Source organism: Hemitrygon akajei, chromosome 7 (assembly GCF_048418815.1).
Source record: "Hemitrygon akajei chromosome 7, sHemAka1.3, whole genome shotgun sequence".
Classification (NCBI taxonomy): domain Eukaryota; kingdom Metazoa; phylum Chordata; class Chondrichthyes; order Myliobatiformes; family Dasyatidae; genus Hemitrygon; species Hemitrygon akajei.
Window position 1 is genome coordinate 49195088 of NC_133130.1, and position 14551 is coordinate 49209638.

Sequence of the window (14551 nt, forward strand, 5' to 3'; positions counted from 1 at the left end):
GCTGTGAAAAGAGTTTTCAGGCTGGGGTGTGTTGATTGTCTGATTATTCAATAACTAATTGGTTTTCCAGCACACCTGCTTTGTACTGTGAAAACTGCTGTCTGATTGTTACTTAAACTTTAGTTTTATGATATATTGTTGAAAAATTTGACAAAATTACAAATGAGAAATTATGATATTCATCAAATCTTATCTACTCAAACTTACCAACAGGCAGTTAAGGAGACTTCTTTGTATGGTTACTAACAAATATGGAAGAAAAGGTTATACGTTCATAACTTAACTTAAGAAGTTATGAAACTGAACTCAAAAATTTAACTGTGCACTCTTAGCAGTAAAATTAGAATGCAAGTTGATCTTTAACCTGTATAAATCCAAGCGGTTTATTAATGCTTTTCAGTAAAGGGAATTATGGCTGTACAAATGACACTAATCCCATACCAAGGGGTTGAACTTTAATGCCTTTCAAAAATCTGGTGATCTGATATAAAAGTCAAAGTTGAGTTTGTCATATGCACAAGAACATACAGTATTTGTACAGGTGCAATAAAAAACTTACTTGCAACAACATCACGTTGTCTGCTACTGTGCTTTACACCCTGATTTGAAGAAATGCTGTTTAGTTTCTGTATACATTATATGGTTATATATGTTATATAGATGTACATAGTTATATGACAATAACCTTGACTTGACAGGCACATAGCATCATATAAGCAACAGGAAAAATAAATTAAACATAAATTATACACAATTTTTACAAGAAAACACAACTAGAACAAAAAAGCATCAAAGTGCATTTTAGTGTAAAGTGGTCAAAGTGTTGTTAAACTGTGTTGATTAGGGTTTTGCATGTGGGTCAAGAATCGAATGGTTGAAGGGAAGTAGCCAGGGAAGTGAAGTGCTTCTCAGAATTGTCTATATAACACATGATTCACTGTCCTTACTATCTAATTCCTTCTTCTCCAACCTTGACCTTTCACATCCACCTGGCTTCACCTATCACCTTCCAGCTAGCCTCCTTCCCCTCTTCCCACCTTTTTATTCTGGCACCTTCCCCCTTCCTTCTCAGTCTTGAAGAAGAATCTCGACTCAAAACATTGACTGTTTATTCATTTCTATAGATGCTGGCTGACCTGCTGAGTTCCTCCAGCAATTTGTATGTGTTGCTATATGTCCTTTATAAATAATAGTAAAGAAGCTGTTCCATTGAAATGTCTGTATTTTAGGTCCTTTCCCTTCTTTTGAAACAGATACATTCAGAACTTTTTATGCTTGAAAGGTTGCCTCTGGGGGTATATCAAGAATGTATTTAAAAATATCCAGCCTTTAGTAGATCGAATAATTTATAAGTTATCCCCAGGCTGACAAATACAGATGTCCTTATATGTATGATGTACCCAACCGTTATAGAACCATTATTCTTTTCCCAGTATGAGCTCCTTCAGCTCCAGGACATCAGAGATGTCCTCCTTCTTCAAGGAATGAGGTTGCCCTTCCTCCACCATTGATATTGCCCTTCCCCATATCTCAGACATCTGCACTCACACTATCATCCAGCTGCCTTAACCGGGATAGAGTTCCTCTTGTCCTCACTTACCATCCCATGAACCTTCATATCCGACTCATCATCCTTCACAACTTCCACCATCTTCAATGGGATCCTACCACCAAACTTAGCTGTAACTCCCAACCCCCAATCTCCAATTTCTGCAGAAATTGTTCCCTTGTCCACTCATCCCTCACTACTAATCTTCCTCCTGGTACATAGCCCTGAAAGTGACAGAAATGCTACACCTGACCATTTACCTCCTCCCTTACCTCCATTCGGTGCCCCAAACAGTCCTTCCAAGTGAGGCAACACTTCAACTGCTAACCTATTGCAATCATCTATTGTATCCAGTGCTCCCAATGTGGCCTCCTCTAAATTGGTGACATCCAATGTAAACTGGGGAACCACTTTGTTGCACACATCCGTTCTATCCACTATTCCCCTTCTGACATGTTAGTCCATGGCCTACACTTTTGCTATGATGAGGTCACTCTTAGAGTGAAGGAGCAACACCTCATAATCCGACTAGGTAGTCTCCAAGCTGATGGCACGAACAACAACTTCTCCTTCCAGGATTTTTCCTTCCCTCTTTCCTCTTTCTACTACTCACTCTGGCTTATTACTACTTTTCCTCACCTGCTCATCACCTCTTCCTTGTTCCCCTTCTTCTTCCCTTTCTCCCATGATCCACTCTCCTCTGTTATTAGATTCTTTCTTCTCCAGCCCCTTACCTTTCCCACCCACCTGGTTTCACGTATTACCTTCTAGCTAGTCCTCCATCCCCTCCCCCACTTCTTTATTCTGGTGTCTTCACCCTTTCCTTCCAATACTGAAGAAGGGTTCGGCCTAAAACAGCAACGGTTTAATCATTTCCACAGATGCTGCCTGACCTGCTGTGTTACTCAAGCATTTTTGTGTGTTGCTTTGGATTTCCATCATCTGCAAAATATCTTGTGTTTATAGTTATAGAAACTTATAGCACTCAACCTCTCCTGCCTCTCATCTGCATGAGTACTAACTGCATGGCACCGTTATTCAATCAGAACTATTTATTACTTGTTTCTATCACTACAAAAATAGGTTGCATATAAAGAAAAACAGGAAAATCATATGAGGAACTAATTTTACATTTTTACAAATAATAATTTTACAAATAATAAATACTAAACCTGACCTCAAAACTGAATCTCAAAACTATGGAAGCTAAATGTACTTTAACTTTGATGTTTATAAATCCAAAACTAAACATCAACAAATCACTGCTTTCTGATTTTTCCACTTTGTCTTCTGCTGTTTGAAATGTAGATATATAAATTCTTCAGAGCATATATATTAATTTTGAAATACAAAAGATTTTCAACACTATAAAGACAACTGCATCTTTTTACAGAACTTTAAAACAAAGGAGGTTCCAAAGACCTTATAAAATGCAAAATTCACATTGTATTCTAAACTAATTTCCAATAAATCAAAGTAAAGCCATGATCAAATAAGTAATAAAACACAATGCAAAGGAAATTTATTGAATTATTATTGCAAGGTACTACATAAAATTTCAGAATATTTCTAACTATACAACTTTCAGTTCCAGTGGATGGAAGTCCAGAACCTACAAACATTTTAAATTCAAAGACCAATGAATGGGAAAATGCATGTAGTGTAATGTACCATTGTGGTATTTGACATAAAGTAATCACAATTGCTTTGAGTCCTCATTAAAACCAGCAGTAAAACGAGTGTCCGTTTTAGTCTTTTTGTCTGATGTAAATTGTTCTAATTGTCTATGAGATTTCATATTAAGAGAACTAAACCTTGCTTTCTTTAACAACTTTCCATTAGAGATTGCAAAATTAAACATTTTCTTCATTATAAACTCAAGTTACATGCATTAAACCTTTGATAATCCATTTCCTCATCTATCTCAACTTTGATATAGCATTTGATTTCGAGAATTGTGTTCTATTTTTCATTATATCCCTCTTGTTCAGTTCATTCCTTGCTGGTTTGACTCTGACATGTTGAAACATAACCTTACCAACTTCTGCATATTAAAAGTAAAATAGTGTAGATGCCGGATTTCTGAAATGAAAACAGTAAATACTAGAAACACTCAACGGGTCAAACAACGTCTGTGGAACAGAAAAAGGGACAATATTTCAGGTCAATCACTGTTCATCAGAACTAGGAAAGAGTGAGAGTTGTAAAAAGAGAGAAATGATATGGATAAAACAAGGTCAAGTTTAATTATCATTCGACCATAAATGAATAAAGACAATCAAAACAGCATTCCTCTGGGGTCAAGGTGCAAAACATACACAGTACATTCAAGATAGTAAGCAAACATAGAGACATGCAAAATTTATATATATATATAGCCCAAGTCCCTGAGTGACATGTCCTTCAAATTAACGGTGCAGTTTCCGGCAATCTACAGCTGAACACATGCACACAATCCACACGAAAGGCAAAAGCGTCAGGCCAGGGTTGCTATAGTGATAAGTTGTAGATGGAGTCACCTAGTTGATAGGTTTCTGAGGTAGGTTAGAAAGGAAAATATGAACAAAGGCATATAAAAGATGTGAAATGAAAGCAGGTAGAAAGAGAGAATATAAAATAGTGTCTAAAATTTACAAAATGTAGAGTTGTAGGAAATGTCCAGTAGGACAGGCAGTGCTAATGGAAAATGGGCAATATTATAGGTGGCATAACAACTGTCTGGTTCTGTTACAAATAGTGGCCTTAAGTTGTAGAATTTGCCCAGATGAAAAATATTGGGTGCTGTTCCATAAACTTATATTGGGTCTCATTATTAAAAGTGTGATAAGATGGATTGGAGTAGGGGATGGAAAATTAAAGTGGCAGGTAATAGCAAGTTCATGGTCATGTGGAGTGAAAGCAGTTACCTGCAAAGTATAACCCAGTCTGCATTTGGCTTCTACAGTTGAACATTGAATGCCAAGATTGGAAGAAATACATGGGAATTGATGCCTTACCTGTAAAGATTGCTTGGGTTCCTGGATGTGGGAAGGAAGAAGTAAATAGAGAGATGTGGCATCTTCTGAGAGTGCATGGGAAAGTAAAGTTGTTGTTATAGATGGAAAAGTAGAGTAGGAACCACAAGGAAAATGTTCCCTTCAGAGCGTTGAAAGAGAAGGAGAGAAGACAACTCTAGGGATAGAGGTTCATTGAAGGTAGTGGAAATTGCAAAATTTCACCAGCAGACACATTCCTGTTTCCTGCTCATTTCTGAGAAGACATTTCCCCTTCATAATTTGTTGGACTTTTCTTCCATCACCACCAAGTGGTCCCCTTTCAATGCCACTTGTGCATGCAACTTCTGGAGAGGCAAGAGCTGCCCTTTTACCACTTCCTTTCCAAGCATCTCAGAACCCAAATGGACTTTCCAAGTGAGGGAGTAATCATTTATAATTCTTCACATATCTAGTGTGCTGCATTCAGTGTTCACAGTGGTCTTCTGTTCATTGGAGAACCCAAAGGGAAATAGAGTCTCAGCTTTGCAGAGCACCAGAATTATATCCAATGGAGTGAAAGTGATCTACTTGTTCTCTGCCTCCTTAACTTTTCCACTCTGTCCTATACCTTCTGCACTATTATAATGAGGCTCAATTTAACCTTGAGGGACTGTACCTCATTTTCTGACTGACGTATTGCAGTCTTTTGGAGTCAATATCAAATTCCATAACTTCAGGTATCTTGTTTCTCTGTTCATATCAGAATTGATTAATTCTGCTGTTCAGTCATCTATTTGTAATCTTGGCTCAGTTTTCCTTCTTTCCATTCATACTACCCAAACTATTGTGCATTTTTATAGCTCTAGATTCTGCAAATATATTCTCTTTATTGTTGTTTTTTTCTCTGTCTCAATTGCTCATTTTTCAAGCTTTTATGTTTTTTTACTTCATGGTAGAGATGGTGGATTTTCTTCACAGTCATTTACGATACTTTTCTCGGGTTTTCCCATAAACTTAAGCTGATTATAGACTCATGAAAAATTTGAATCTTATAGCTTAGCATAAATTTATTTGAATTTTTATGCTGAAAGGTGTTAATGCCCAAATGCAAGCTGAGTTATAAACTTCAGGGGAAAAAAACAGATCCGGGTATTTCTAATCAATAACTATCTAAACCAATGACAGGATCAAGTCATGTGAGCTTTACTACTATTTTGCTTTATAATATATATTTATGCAAATATTCATTTTTTAAATTTTTTTTATTGAATTTTCAAATAGGTTACAGAAATATTTTTTTTAAATTATCAACCCTTCCCCCCTCCCCTTAACCCCTCCCCCCAACATATCCCTATAGAAAAAGAAAAAAAGAGAGAAGAAAAAAGAAAGAAAGAAAGAATGCCTGGATATCGGAAGATCCCCACATGCTCCATGGAGTTCATAATAGCTTTAGTATATATATTTATTCTTTTCCCCAGATAACCAATAATTTTACTACGTTAAGCCAAAATCAAACATTTGTTCCTGTTAAAGAAAGTAGAAAATAGATGCAGATGCTGGGAGTCTGAAATAAAAACGGAAAACTCTGCAGGCAGCAGATCAAGCTATATCTATGGAAGGAAAAACAGAGTTAACATTTTAGCTTGGAAAGCTTTTGTCAGAACAGGGATTGTTCAGATCTCTGAACTGAAACATTAACTCAATTTCTCTTTCCAGAGATAATGTCTGATCTGCTGAGTGTTCTTGGCATTTTCTGTTTTCATTATGGCTGTGTCTGGATATCAGCTCTCTCATGGGCATAAAACCCTTTGCGAATACTTGACTTGTTCTCTTTTTGAAACACTTATTAATTGATATGCCAGTCAATTTAAAACAGCATTTTAGTGAAAAGTTTCAAATCATTAGAGAAATGCCATGTCATCTAAACAACACTAACTTGTTTCATTCCGGTTAGGTTCTTTGTCATGACAAGACACTATTTGCTAATAGTCCTAATGTTTCTCCTGAAATCTGTGAGAAGCCATTTAGAACATCTATTAAAGGCTGACTATCTGTTGACCTTTCTTGTAATGGCTCTGCTGGTGTATTATTGAAAGAAATATATAATGTACAAGAAACCTCAGTGATGATGAAGGCTACATAATCAATATCAGCACATTCTTTATTGTTATGAGTAGAGAAGAAGAGCAAAGTGCCAGGTGCTCTTAATCTAAAGGGTGTTCAGAAATCACTGTTCAGTTTCCTTTTTAAACCAGCCATACAAAGCTCAATCCATTGTCATTTTGCTGTGAGTGGATGTTTGAGCGACGGTCAGTGCACATTCATTAAAACTAAACATCCCTTCTGTGCCACAAATCCACAGCACACATTGTTAAATGAGGAAGGTAGACAAAAGAAAGGCATTCATCACTCCACAGATAAATGACACTGGATTGCTAGTTAGACAGTATAATAAGTACTATCTAATTTTCTCTTTAGAAATCAATTTATTTTCTAAAGCTGTAGATAATCATCATCAGGGGATTTTGTTTGCCTACTGAGAAATTAGAGAACCAAGAATTTGAATTTTTCACATCTTCAACTATTTGCTGATAAATATGTAGCAAATAAATGTGAACAGAACTGGGCATCTTGCATTGCAGCTTCTAAAAATATATTTTTAAATTTATAATGCTGGGAATTTTGCTTGAGTGTCGATGATACTGTATATTTGTTGCCTGTACATTAATATATTTACTGTCACGTTTTCAGTCACCTTATTTTAAAACCAAGAGAATGTTCTGAAATTAGCCGAGTATCTCTTTCACCAATGAACTACCCAGCTCTTTACTTCACACCTCCCCTCCCAGTTTCACCTATCACCTTGTGTTTCTCCCTCCCCTCCTCCACCCTCTAGATCTGTCTCCTCATCTTTTTTTCTTCAGTGCTGCTGAAGGGTCTCAGCTCAAAACGTCAACAATACTCTTTTCTACAGATGCTGCCTGGCCTGCTGAGTTCCTCCAACATTTTGTGTGCGCTGATTTTAAAATACAATATAGTTTAATGATTAACACAGGAAATTATTTTAAAAATTGTGTTTGGAGCTAAATGTCATAAAAGTGGTTGGAAGTAACTGAATAATTGGTCATGACAACCTGGGGCCTGGAGTGTTATTCTAATATCTGCTTGTTCCTTCCATATTGCAAAGCTAAAGATTAGAGCAGCTGAGATGGAGCAAGTGTTGCATCATTGTTTAAGGTACACCATTCATAAAATAAGTTTTCCTGCTTAATTGCGAAAGTGATGTGAAAACTCTGGGACCTCTTCTCTGTAAAAGTCTGATTAGACCTATGTAAAAGTTATGATCAGAATATTTAAGAGGCCAGAAAAAAAATCACTGATGCACTGGTACTAGGTGATCAATAAAAAGCAGCACACACCGTAGAACATGCCAAAACTTGGAAAAAAATTCCACTTATCATTACACATTGTCAATGTTATACATTGTAGACATAATATAATAGACCAGTTAGCCTGACTTCAGTTGTTGGGAAGATGTTAGAGTCAATTGTTAAGGAAGAGGTGATGGAGTACTTGGTGACACAGGATAAGATAGTACAATGTCAGCATGGATTCCTTCAGGGAAAATCCTGCCTGATGAACCTGTTGGAATTCTTCAAGGAGATTACATGTAGGATAGATAAATAGGATGCAGTGGATGTTGTATATTTGGACTTTCAGAAGGCCTTTGACAAAGTACCATACATGAGGCTGCTTACCAAGTTAAGAGCCCATGGTATTACAGGAAAGTTTCTAACATGGTTGGAGCATTGGTTGATTGGTAGGAGGCAGCGAATGGGAATAAAACAATCCTTTTCTGCTTGGCTGTCAGTGACTAGTGGTGTTCTGCAGGGGTCAGCATTGGGACCACTTCTTTTTATGCTGTATAAAAATGATTTAGATGATGGAATAAATAGCTTTGTTGCCAAGTTTGCAGATGATATGAAGATTGGTGGAGGGGCAGGTAGTGTTGAGGAAACAGGTAGGATGCTGAAGAACTTAGACAGATTAGGAGAATGGGCAAGAAAGTAGCAAATGAAATATAATGCTGGAAAATGCATGGTCATGCACTTTGGTAGTAGAAATAATCATGTGGACTATTTTCTAAATAGGGAGAAAATTGAGGAATCTGAGATGCAGAGAGACTTGGAGTCCTTGTGCAGAACACCCTGAAGGTTAACTTGCAGGTTGAGTCGGTGGTGAGGAAGGCAAATGCCCTGTAAGCATTCATTTTAAGAGGTCTAGAATGCAAGAGCAAGGATGTGACGCTGAGGCTTTATAAGGCACTGGTGAGGCCTCACCTTGAGTATTGTGAACAGCTTTGGGCACCTCAATTTAGAAAAGATGTGCTGGCATTGGAGAGGGACCAGAGGAGATTCACAAGGATGATTGCAGGAATGAAAGGTTATCATACGAGGACCCAGAACATTTGATGGCTCTGGGTCTGTCCTCGCTGAAATTCAGAAGGATGAGGAGGGATCTTATTGAAACCTTTTGAATGTTGAAAAGCCTAAGTAGAGTAGATGTGGAAAGGATGTTTCCCATGGTGGGAGAGTCTAGGACGAGAGGGCACAGCCCCAGGATAAAGGGGCGCCCTTTCTAAACAGAGATGCGGAGTAATTTCTTCAGCCAAAGGGTGCTGAATTTGTGGAATTTGTTGGGTGTATTTAAGGCAGAGATTGATTAGAGGCAGAGGTTCTTGATTAGACTTGGCATCAAAAGTTAGGGGGAGAAGGCCGGGAACTGGGGTTGAGGAGGAGAGAGAAAAAGAATCAGCCATGATTTAATGACAGAACAGACTCGATGGGACAGATGGCCTAATTCTGCTCCTATGTCTTATGACCTTACTACCAAATTTGGATGAGCTGTTTAATTTAGATATTAATCCACCAGAAACTTTGGCCATTTCCCCTTTACATTTCTGAACAGAAACAAATTGACTTTTTGTGCCTTTTTCCTTGCCTACAGCATTGAGTGCAAAATATTTCCATGCAGAAAGGTGTTCACTGACCTTGCCACTACATACATTCAGTGTCTGTCTTTGCAAAAAGCAAATCCACCTGACTAAGCCAAAAGTTTTCCCACCTGTTAAAACATAATTATCTACTCTGCTCACCCTGATTAATGAAGAAAACACTTTTTCAGCGTTGAAATAACTTACTCGTCTTTCAACCCCAAATTTAGAACTAATTTAACAACAACCATCATGGTCATATATTCTTCTGTTATAACTAAACACTAATTATATACAACAACACACACAAAATGCTGGTAGAACACAGCAGGCCAGGCAGCATCTATAGGGAGAAGCGCTGTCGACGTCTCGGCCCGAAACGTCGACAGCGCTTCTCCCTATAGATGCTGCCTGGCCTGCTGTGTTCTACCAGCATTTTGTGTGTGTTGCTGTTTGAATTTCCAGCATCTGCAGATTTCCTCGTGTTTACTAATTACATACAGTGGATTCTGGTTTTTACTTGGGATGTTGGTTAATCGGGGCAGTCACTGTGCAGAAGTTCGCTGATGACACGGCCATAGTGGGGTGTGTCAGGAATGGACAGGAGGAGGAGTATAGGAAACTGATACAGGACTTTGTGATATGGTGCAACTCAAACTACCTGCGTCTCAATATCACCAAGACCAAGGAGATGGTGGTGGACTTTAGGAGATCTAGGCCCCATATGGAGCCAGTGATCATTAATGGAGAACGTGTGGAGCAGGTTAAGACCTACAAGTATCTGGGAGTACAGTTAGACGAGAAGCTTGACTGGACTGCCAACACAGATGCCTTGTGCAGGAAGGCACAGAGTCGAATGTACTTCCTAAGAAGGCTGGCGTCATTCAATGTCTGTAGTGAGATGCTGAAGATGTTCTATAGGTCAGTTGTGGAGAGCGCCCTCTTCTTTGTGGTGGCGTGTTGGGGAGGAAGCATTAAGAAGAGGGACGCCTCACGTCTTGATAAGCTGGTAAGGAAGGCGGGCTCTGTCGTGGGCAAAGTACTGGAGAGTTTAACATCGGTAGCTGAACGAAGGGCGCTAAGTAGGCTACGGTCAATTATGGATAACTCTGAACATCCTCTACATAGCACCATCCAGAGACAGAGAAGCAGTTTCAGTGACAGGTTACTATCGATGCAATGCTCCTCAGACAGGATGAAGAGGTCAATACTCCCCAATGCCATTAGGCTTTACAATTCTACCTCCAGGACTTAAGAACTTTTTAAAGCTATTAATGCTTTTTGAGACGGTAATTTAGATGCATATCATATTTTTTTTTACTGAGTTAAGTATTGTATGTAATTAGTTTTGCTACAGCAAGTGTATGGGACATTGGAAAAAAAAGTTGAATTTCCCCATGGGGATGAATAAAGTATCTATCTATCTATCTATCTACTTATTTGGGACAGAAGACTGTTGCTGAACAGCTTCTAAATAGCATCAGTCCATGCACTTGTATGGCTGTTAGATTCTCCAATGTGCTTATAACTAATAGTTTTTAAATAACATCACTTGCTTGTGTTGATAAAGCAATGATTTTTGTCACTGATGGTTGGTGAGAAATAAGCAGCAAGCCAATTCAAGACTTTTTTGTTCACTGTGGTTTCAAGTATTCAGGCTCAGTGATGCCAAAAACTACCGGTAGTGATTTCACTACTTCAACAGGTTAGAAACTATGATGAATTTGAAGGTATTGACAATGTTGAATGTTACAATGAAAATGAAAATTTGGAGGATGTAATAGTTGATAGCATTGTATGAAGGCAGTCCATTATCTGCTCCAGGTGTCTGTGCTTATTTTGTTCATTGCGTACACTGGATAAATTTCTCTGACGATAACTATTAGGAACTAATACAATTTTGTAGTACTATTGGCAGTGCTCTAATTGGTTCTATATTTCATTTAAATGCATAATTTTGTTACAGTTTGTCTTTTTTATACCTTTATAACGATCTCCATGTATTTACAATTTTTAGCTATAGCTTATCCAGCTATTCAGTGGAGTCATAAATAAAATAATGGCCAATATTTTTTTTTAAATAAATGCAACAGTTTTGAAATAATATTGGTTTTGCTAGTTTCTCTTTCCTTGGGACACAGAACTTTTCCAATTGCATATTGCCATCTAATTAAGATTTTGTCAATTCAGCAACTGAAAATAAAGTCTCAGTTTTGTTGATACATGACTTTGCTTCATGCATCTTATTTGCCTACACAAGAATACTTACACCTTACATTAGAACCTAAAGCTATGTAACTTCTTTCAGATGGGGTTCACCAGATCCTCTAAATAACTATCATACGGTTTATACGAGGGGTGATTGATAAGTTCATGGCCTAAGGTAGAAGGAGTCAATTTTAGAAAACCTAGTACATTTATTTTTCAATGAGTTACTAACTTCAAGCTTTCTGCATAATCACTCAAAGCTGACCTGCATGTGCATGTAACAAGAGCTGTATAACTCATCTCCTTCTAGCTTAGGCCACAAACTTATCAATCACCCATCTGTGGACACTTTCTGGAGGTCCGGGATCTGTATGTTCCATGACCGCTGGACTAAGTGTGTAAACATAGGAGAGAACTATGTTGAAAAATAAGTGTGCTAAGTGTTCTAAAATGGACTCCTTCTACCCCAGGCCATGAACTTATTAATCACCCCTCTTATTAGCAGCTAGATTCTGCTCAACTAGTTTCCTTATAGCATATTTACTAATAGTATTGGTTGGCACTGGTTTATTGGTATACCAAAATGCAACAAAAAGCTTTTGTTTGTATGCTATAAAGTTAGATTATTTCATACATAAGAGCATCAAAGTAGTTATAAGTAAAACAGAATGCAGAATAAGGTATTGCAATTACAGAGTAAAAGCAATACAGACAAGTAAATGAAGTGCAAGAGTCTGATGAGGTAGATTGTGAGTTCAGTCTTTAGAATATGAGAGATTAGTTGAAGAGTTTGATAATAGTGGGATAGCAGCTGTCACTGAGCTTGCTAGTACACATCACAGTAGCGTAATACTTAGTGCAATGCTATTACAGCCTGGGACGTTCCAGAGTTCGGGGTTCTATTCTGGCGCTGTCTGTAAAGGGTCTGCACGTCCCCCCTGTGGAATGCATAGGTTTTCCCCAATATTCCGCTTTCCTCCCATTGTCGAAAAACTGTCGGTTAATTTGGCATTGTAAATTATCCCATGATTAGGGTAGTTTTAATTGGGTTTGTAGGGCATCATGGCTTGAATGGCTGGTTAGGGCCTACTCCACGCTGTATTACTAAATAAATAAATAATAAAATAATACATGCTCTTAAGCTTTTGTATCTTTTGCCCAACAGGAGAGGAAAGAAGAGAGAATGATTGTGGGAGGGATACTTGATTATGGGGGTTGCTTTCATGAGGCAGCAGAAAGTGTTGACAAAGTCACTGGAGGGCAGGCTAGCTTATTATGAAGCAATTTATTCCACAGACTTATGTAAATGAGCAGAATTTGACTGCTAAATCAGGGTTTACTTATTGTTGTTTAACTCAGAATCAGAAATATTGTATATTATACAGATGCACTAATGGACTTTGGCAATTTTAATGTGTATTAACAAAATCACATGTTTAGGAAGTACATAATTCTATAATTTAGTTAGACAGTTATAAGTTATGCAGAAAATTAGCATTTCACTAATACTCTGGTAACAAAAGCATAACCCAGATTTTCCAGTTCGTGGGGAATTGATGATGCATGACAATGATCTTAAGTCAACTTGTCCTCAAAGATTTTGTTTGTGTGGCACAGGTTTCCTCATTTCATATGTGATAGGGAATATGACACTATCAACAGAGGACCGGGGCTTTCCAATACTGGTCTGACAACAGGGTGAATAAAAAGCTAATTTTTTTTTATAGAGAGTAAGACAAAAGGTAAAACACTCTAGTATATGAGACACTTTATAATGAGTGAAATGGTGATGGAAAATGTACACGGGATTAGGTTGGAAGCTGATAGAACATAAAATAATTCTTTAAAATGTTATTACAAAAACAATAGAGTTTTCACATTAATCTGATAGAATGAGAATCCATGCATTTTAAAAATTGTATTTTAGGCATTGAGAGGTTATTCAACAGTAATGATTTCTTAATATGCTATTGAAACTGACATCTCTTCAATCCACTTGCAACGAAGTTGATTGGAAGGGGACACTAGTAAGAATGACGACATGACAGCAATGGTTGGAGTTTCTGAGGGCAATTTGTAAGGCATAGGAAAGAGACATCCCAAAGAAGTATATTCTAAAAGGGAGGATGAGGCAACTGTGGCTGATAAGTCAAAGACATCATGAAAGCAAAAGAGAGGGCATATCATATATCAAAAATCATTGGGTAGAAGAATGGGAAAGCTTTTAAAAACCAAAAGAAGGCAACTAAAAAGCCATAAAGCAAGAAAAGATAAATATCAAGATAAGCAAGCCAATAATGAAATACGAACCACTACACTTTACAGTAACAGTGACCCAGGTTCAATTCCCACTGCTGCCTGTAAAGAGTTTGTGCATGTTCCCCATGACTACATGGGTTTCATCTGGGTGCTCCGGTTTCCTCCCACAGTCCAAAGACTTATGGGTTGGTAGGTTCATTGGTCCCATAATTAGGCTAGGGTAAAATCAGGGTTTGCTGGGCAGTGTGGCTCAGAGGGCTGGAAGTGTGGCTCTGTGCTGTGTCTCAATAAATAAAAAATAACAGAGGATACAAAATGATCTTTCAGATATATAAACAGTAAAAGAGAGATGCAAGTGGATATTGGACCTTTGGAAAAAATATGCTGAAGAGTTAGTAATGAGGGACAAAGAAGATGGTGGATAAGTATTTTGTGTCAATCTTCACTGTGGAAGACACTGCCAGTTTGTCAGAAGTTTGAAAGTGTCAGGGGCAGAAGTGAGTGTAATTGCTATTACTAAGGAGAAGGTGCTTGGGAAGCTAAAAGATCTGAAGGTTTTAAGGTAGA

The 14551-nt window shown here is 37.7% G+C and overlaps 1 protein-coding gene across 2 annotated transcripts in view; it reads right to left on the minus strand.

Annotated features, from left to right (window-relative positions):
- Nucleotides 1-14551, minus strand: part of spata17 (spermatogenesis associated 17) — a 267057-nt gene that overhangs the window by 98163 nt on the left and 154343 nt on the right. Inside the window, exon 10 of one of the 2 annotated variants that reach the window (XM_073050818.1) lies at nt 560-599. The exons of the other annotated variant lie outside the window; for it this stretch is intronic. Within the exon in view, the coding sequence (XP_072906919.1) occupies nt 560-599 (40 nt within the window). The remainder of the gene's footprint in view (nt 1-559; nt 600-14551) is intronic. 2 annotated transcript variants of the gene reach the window in all.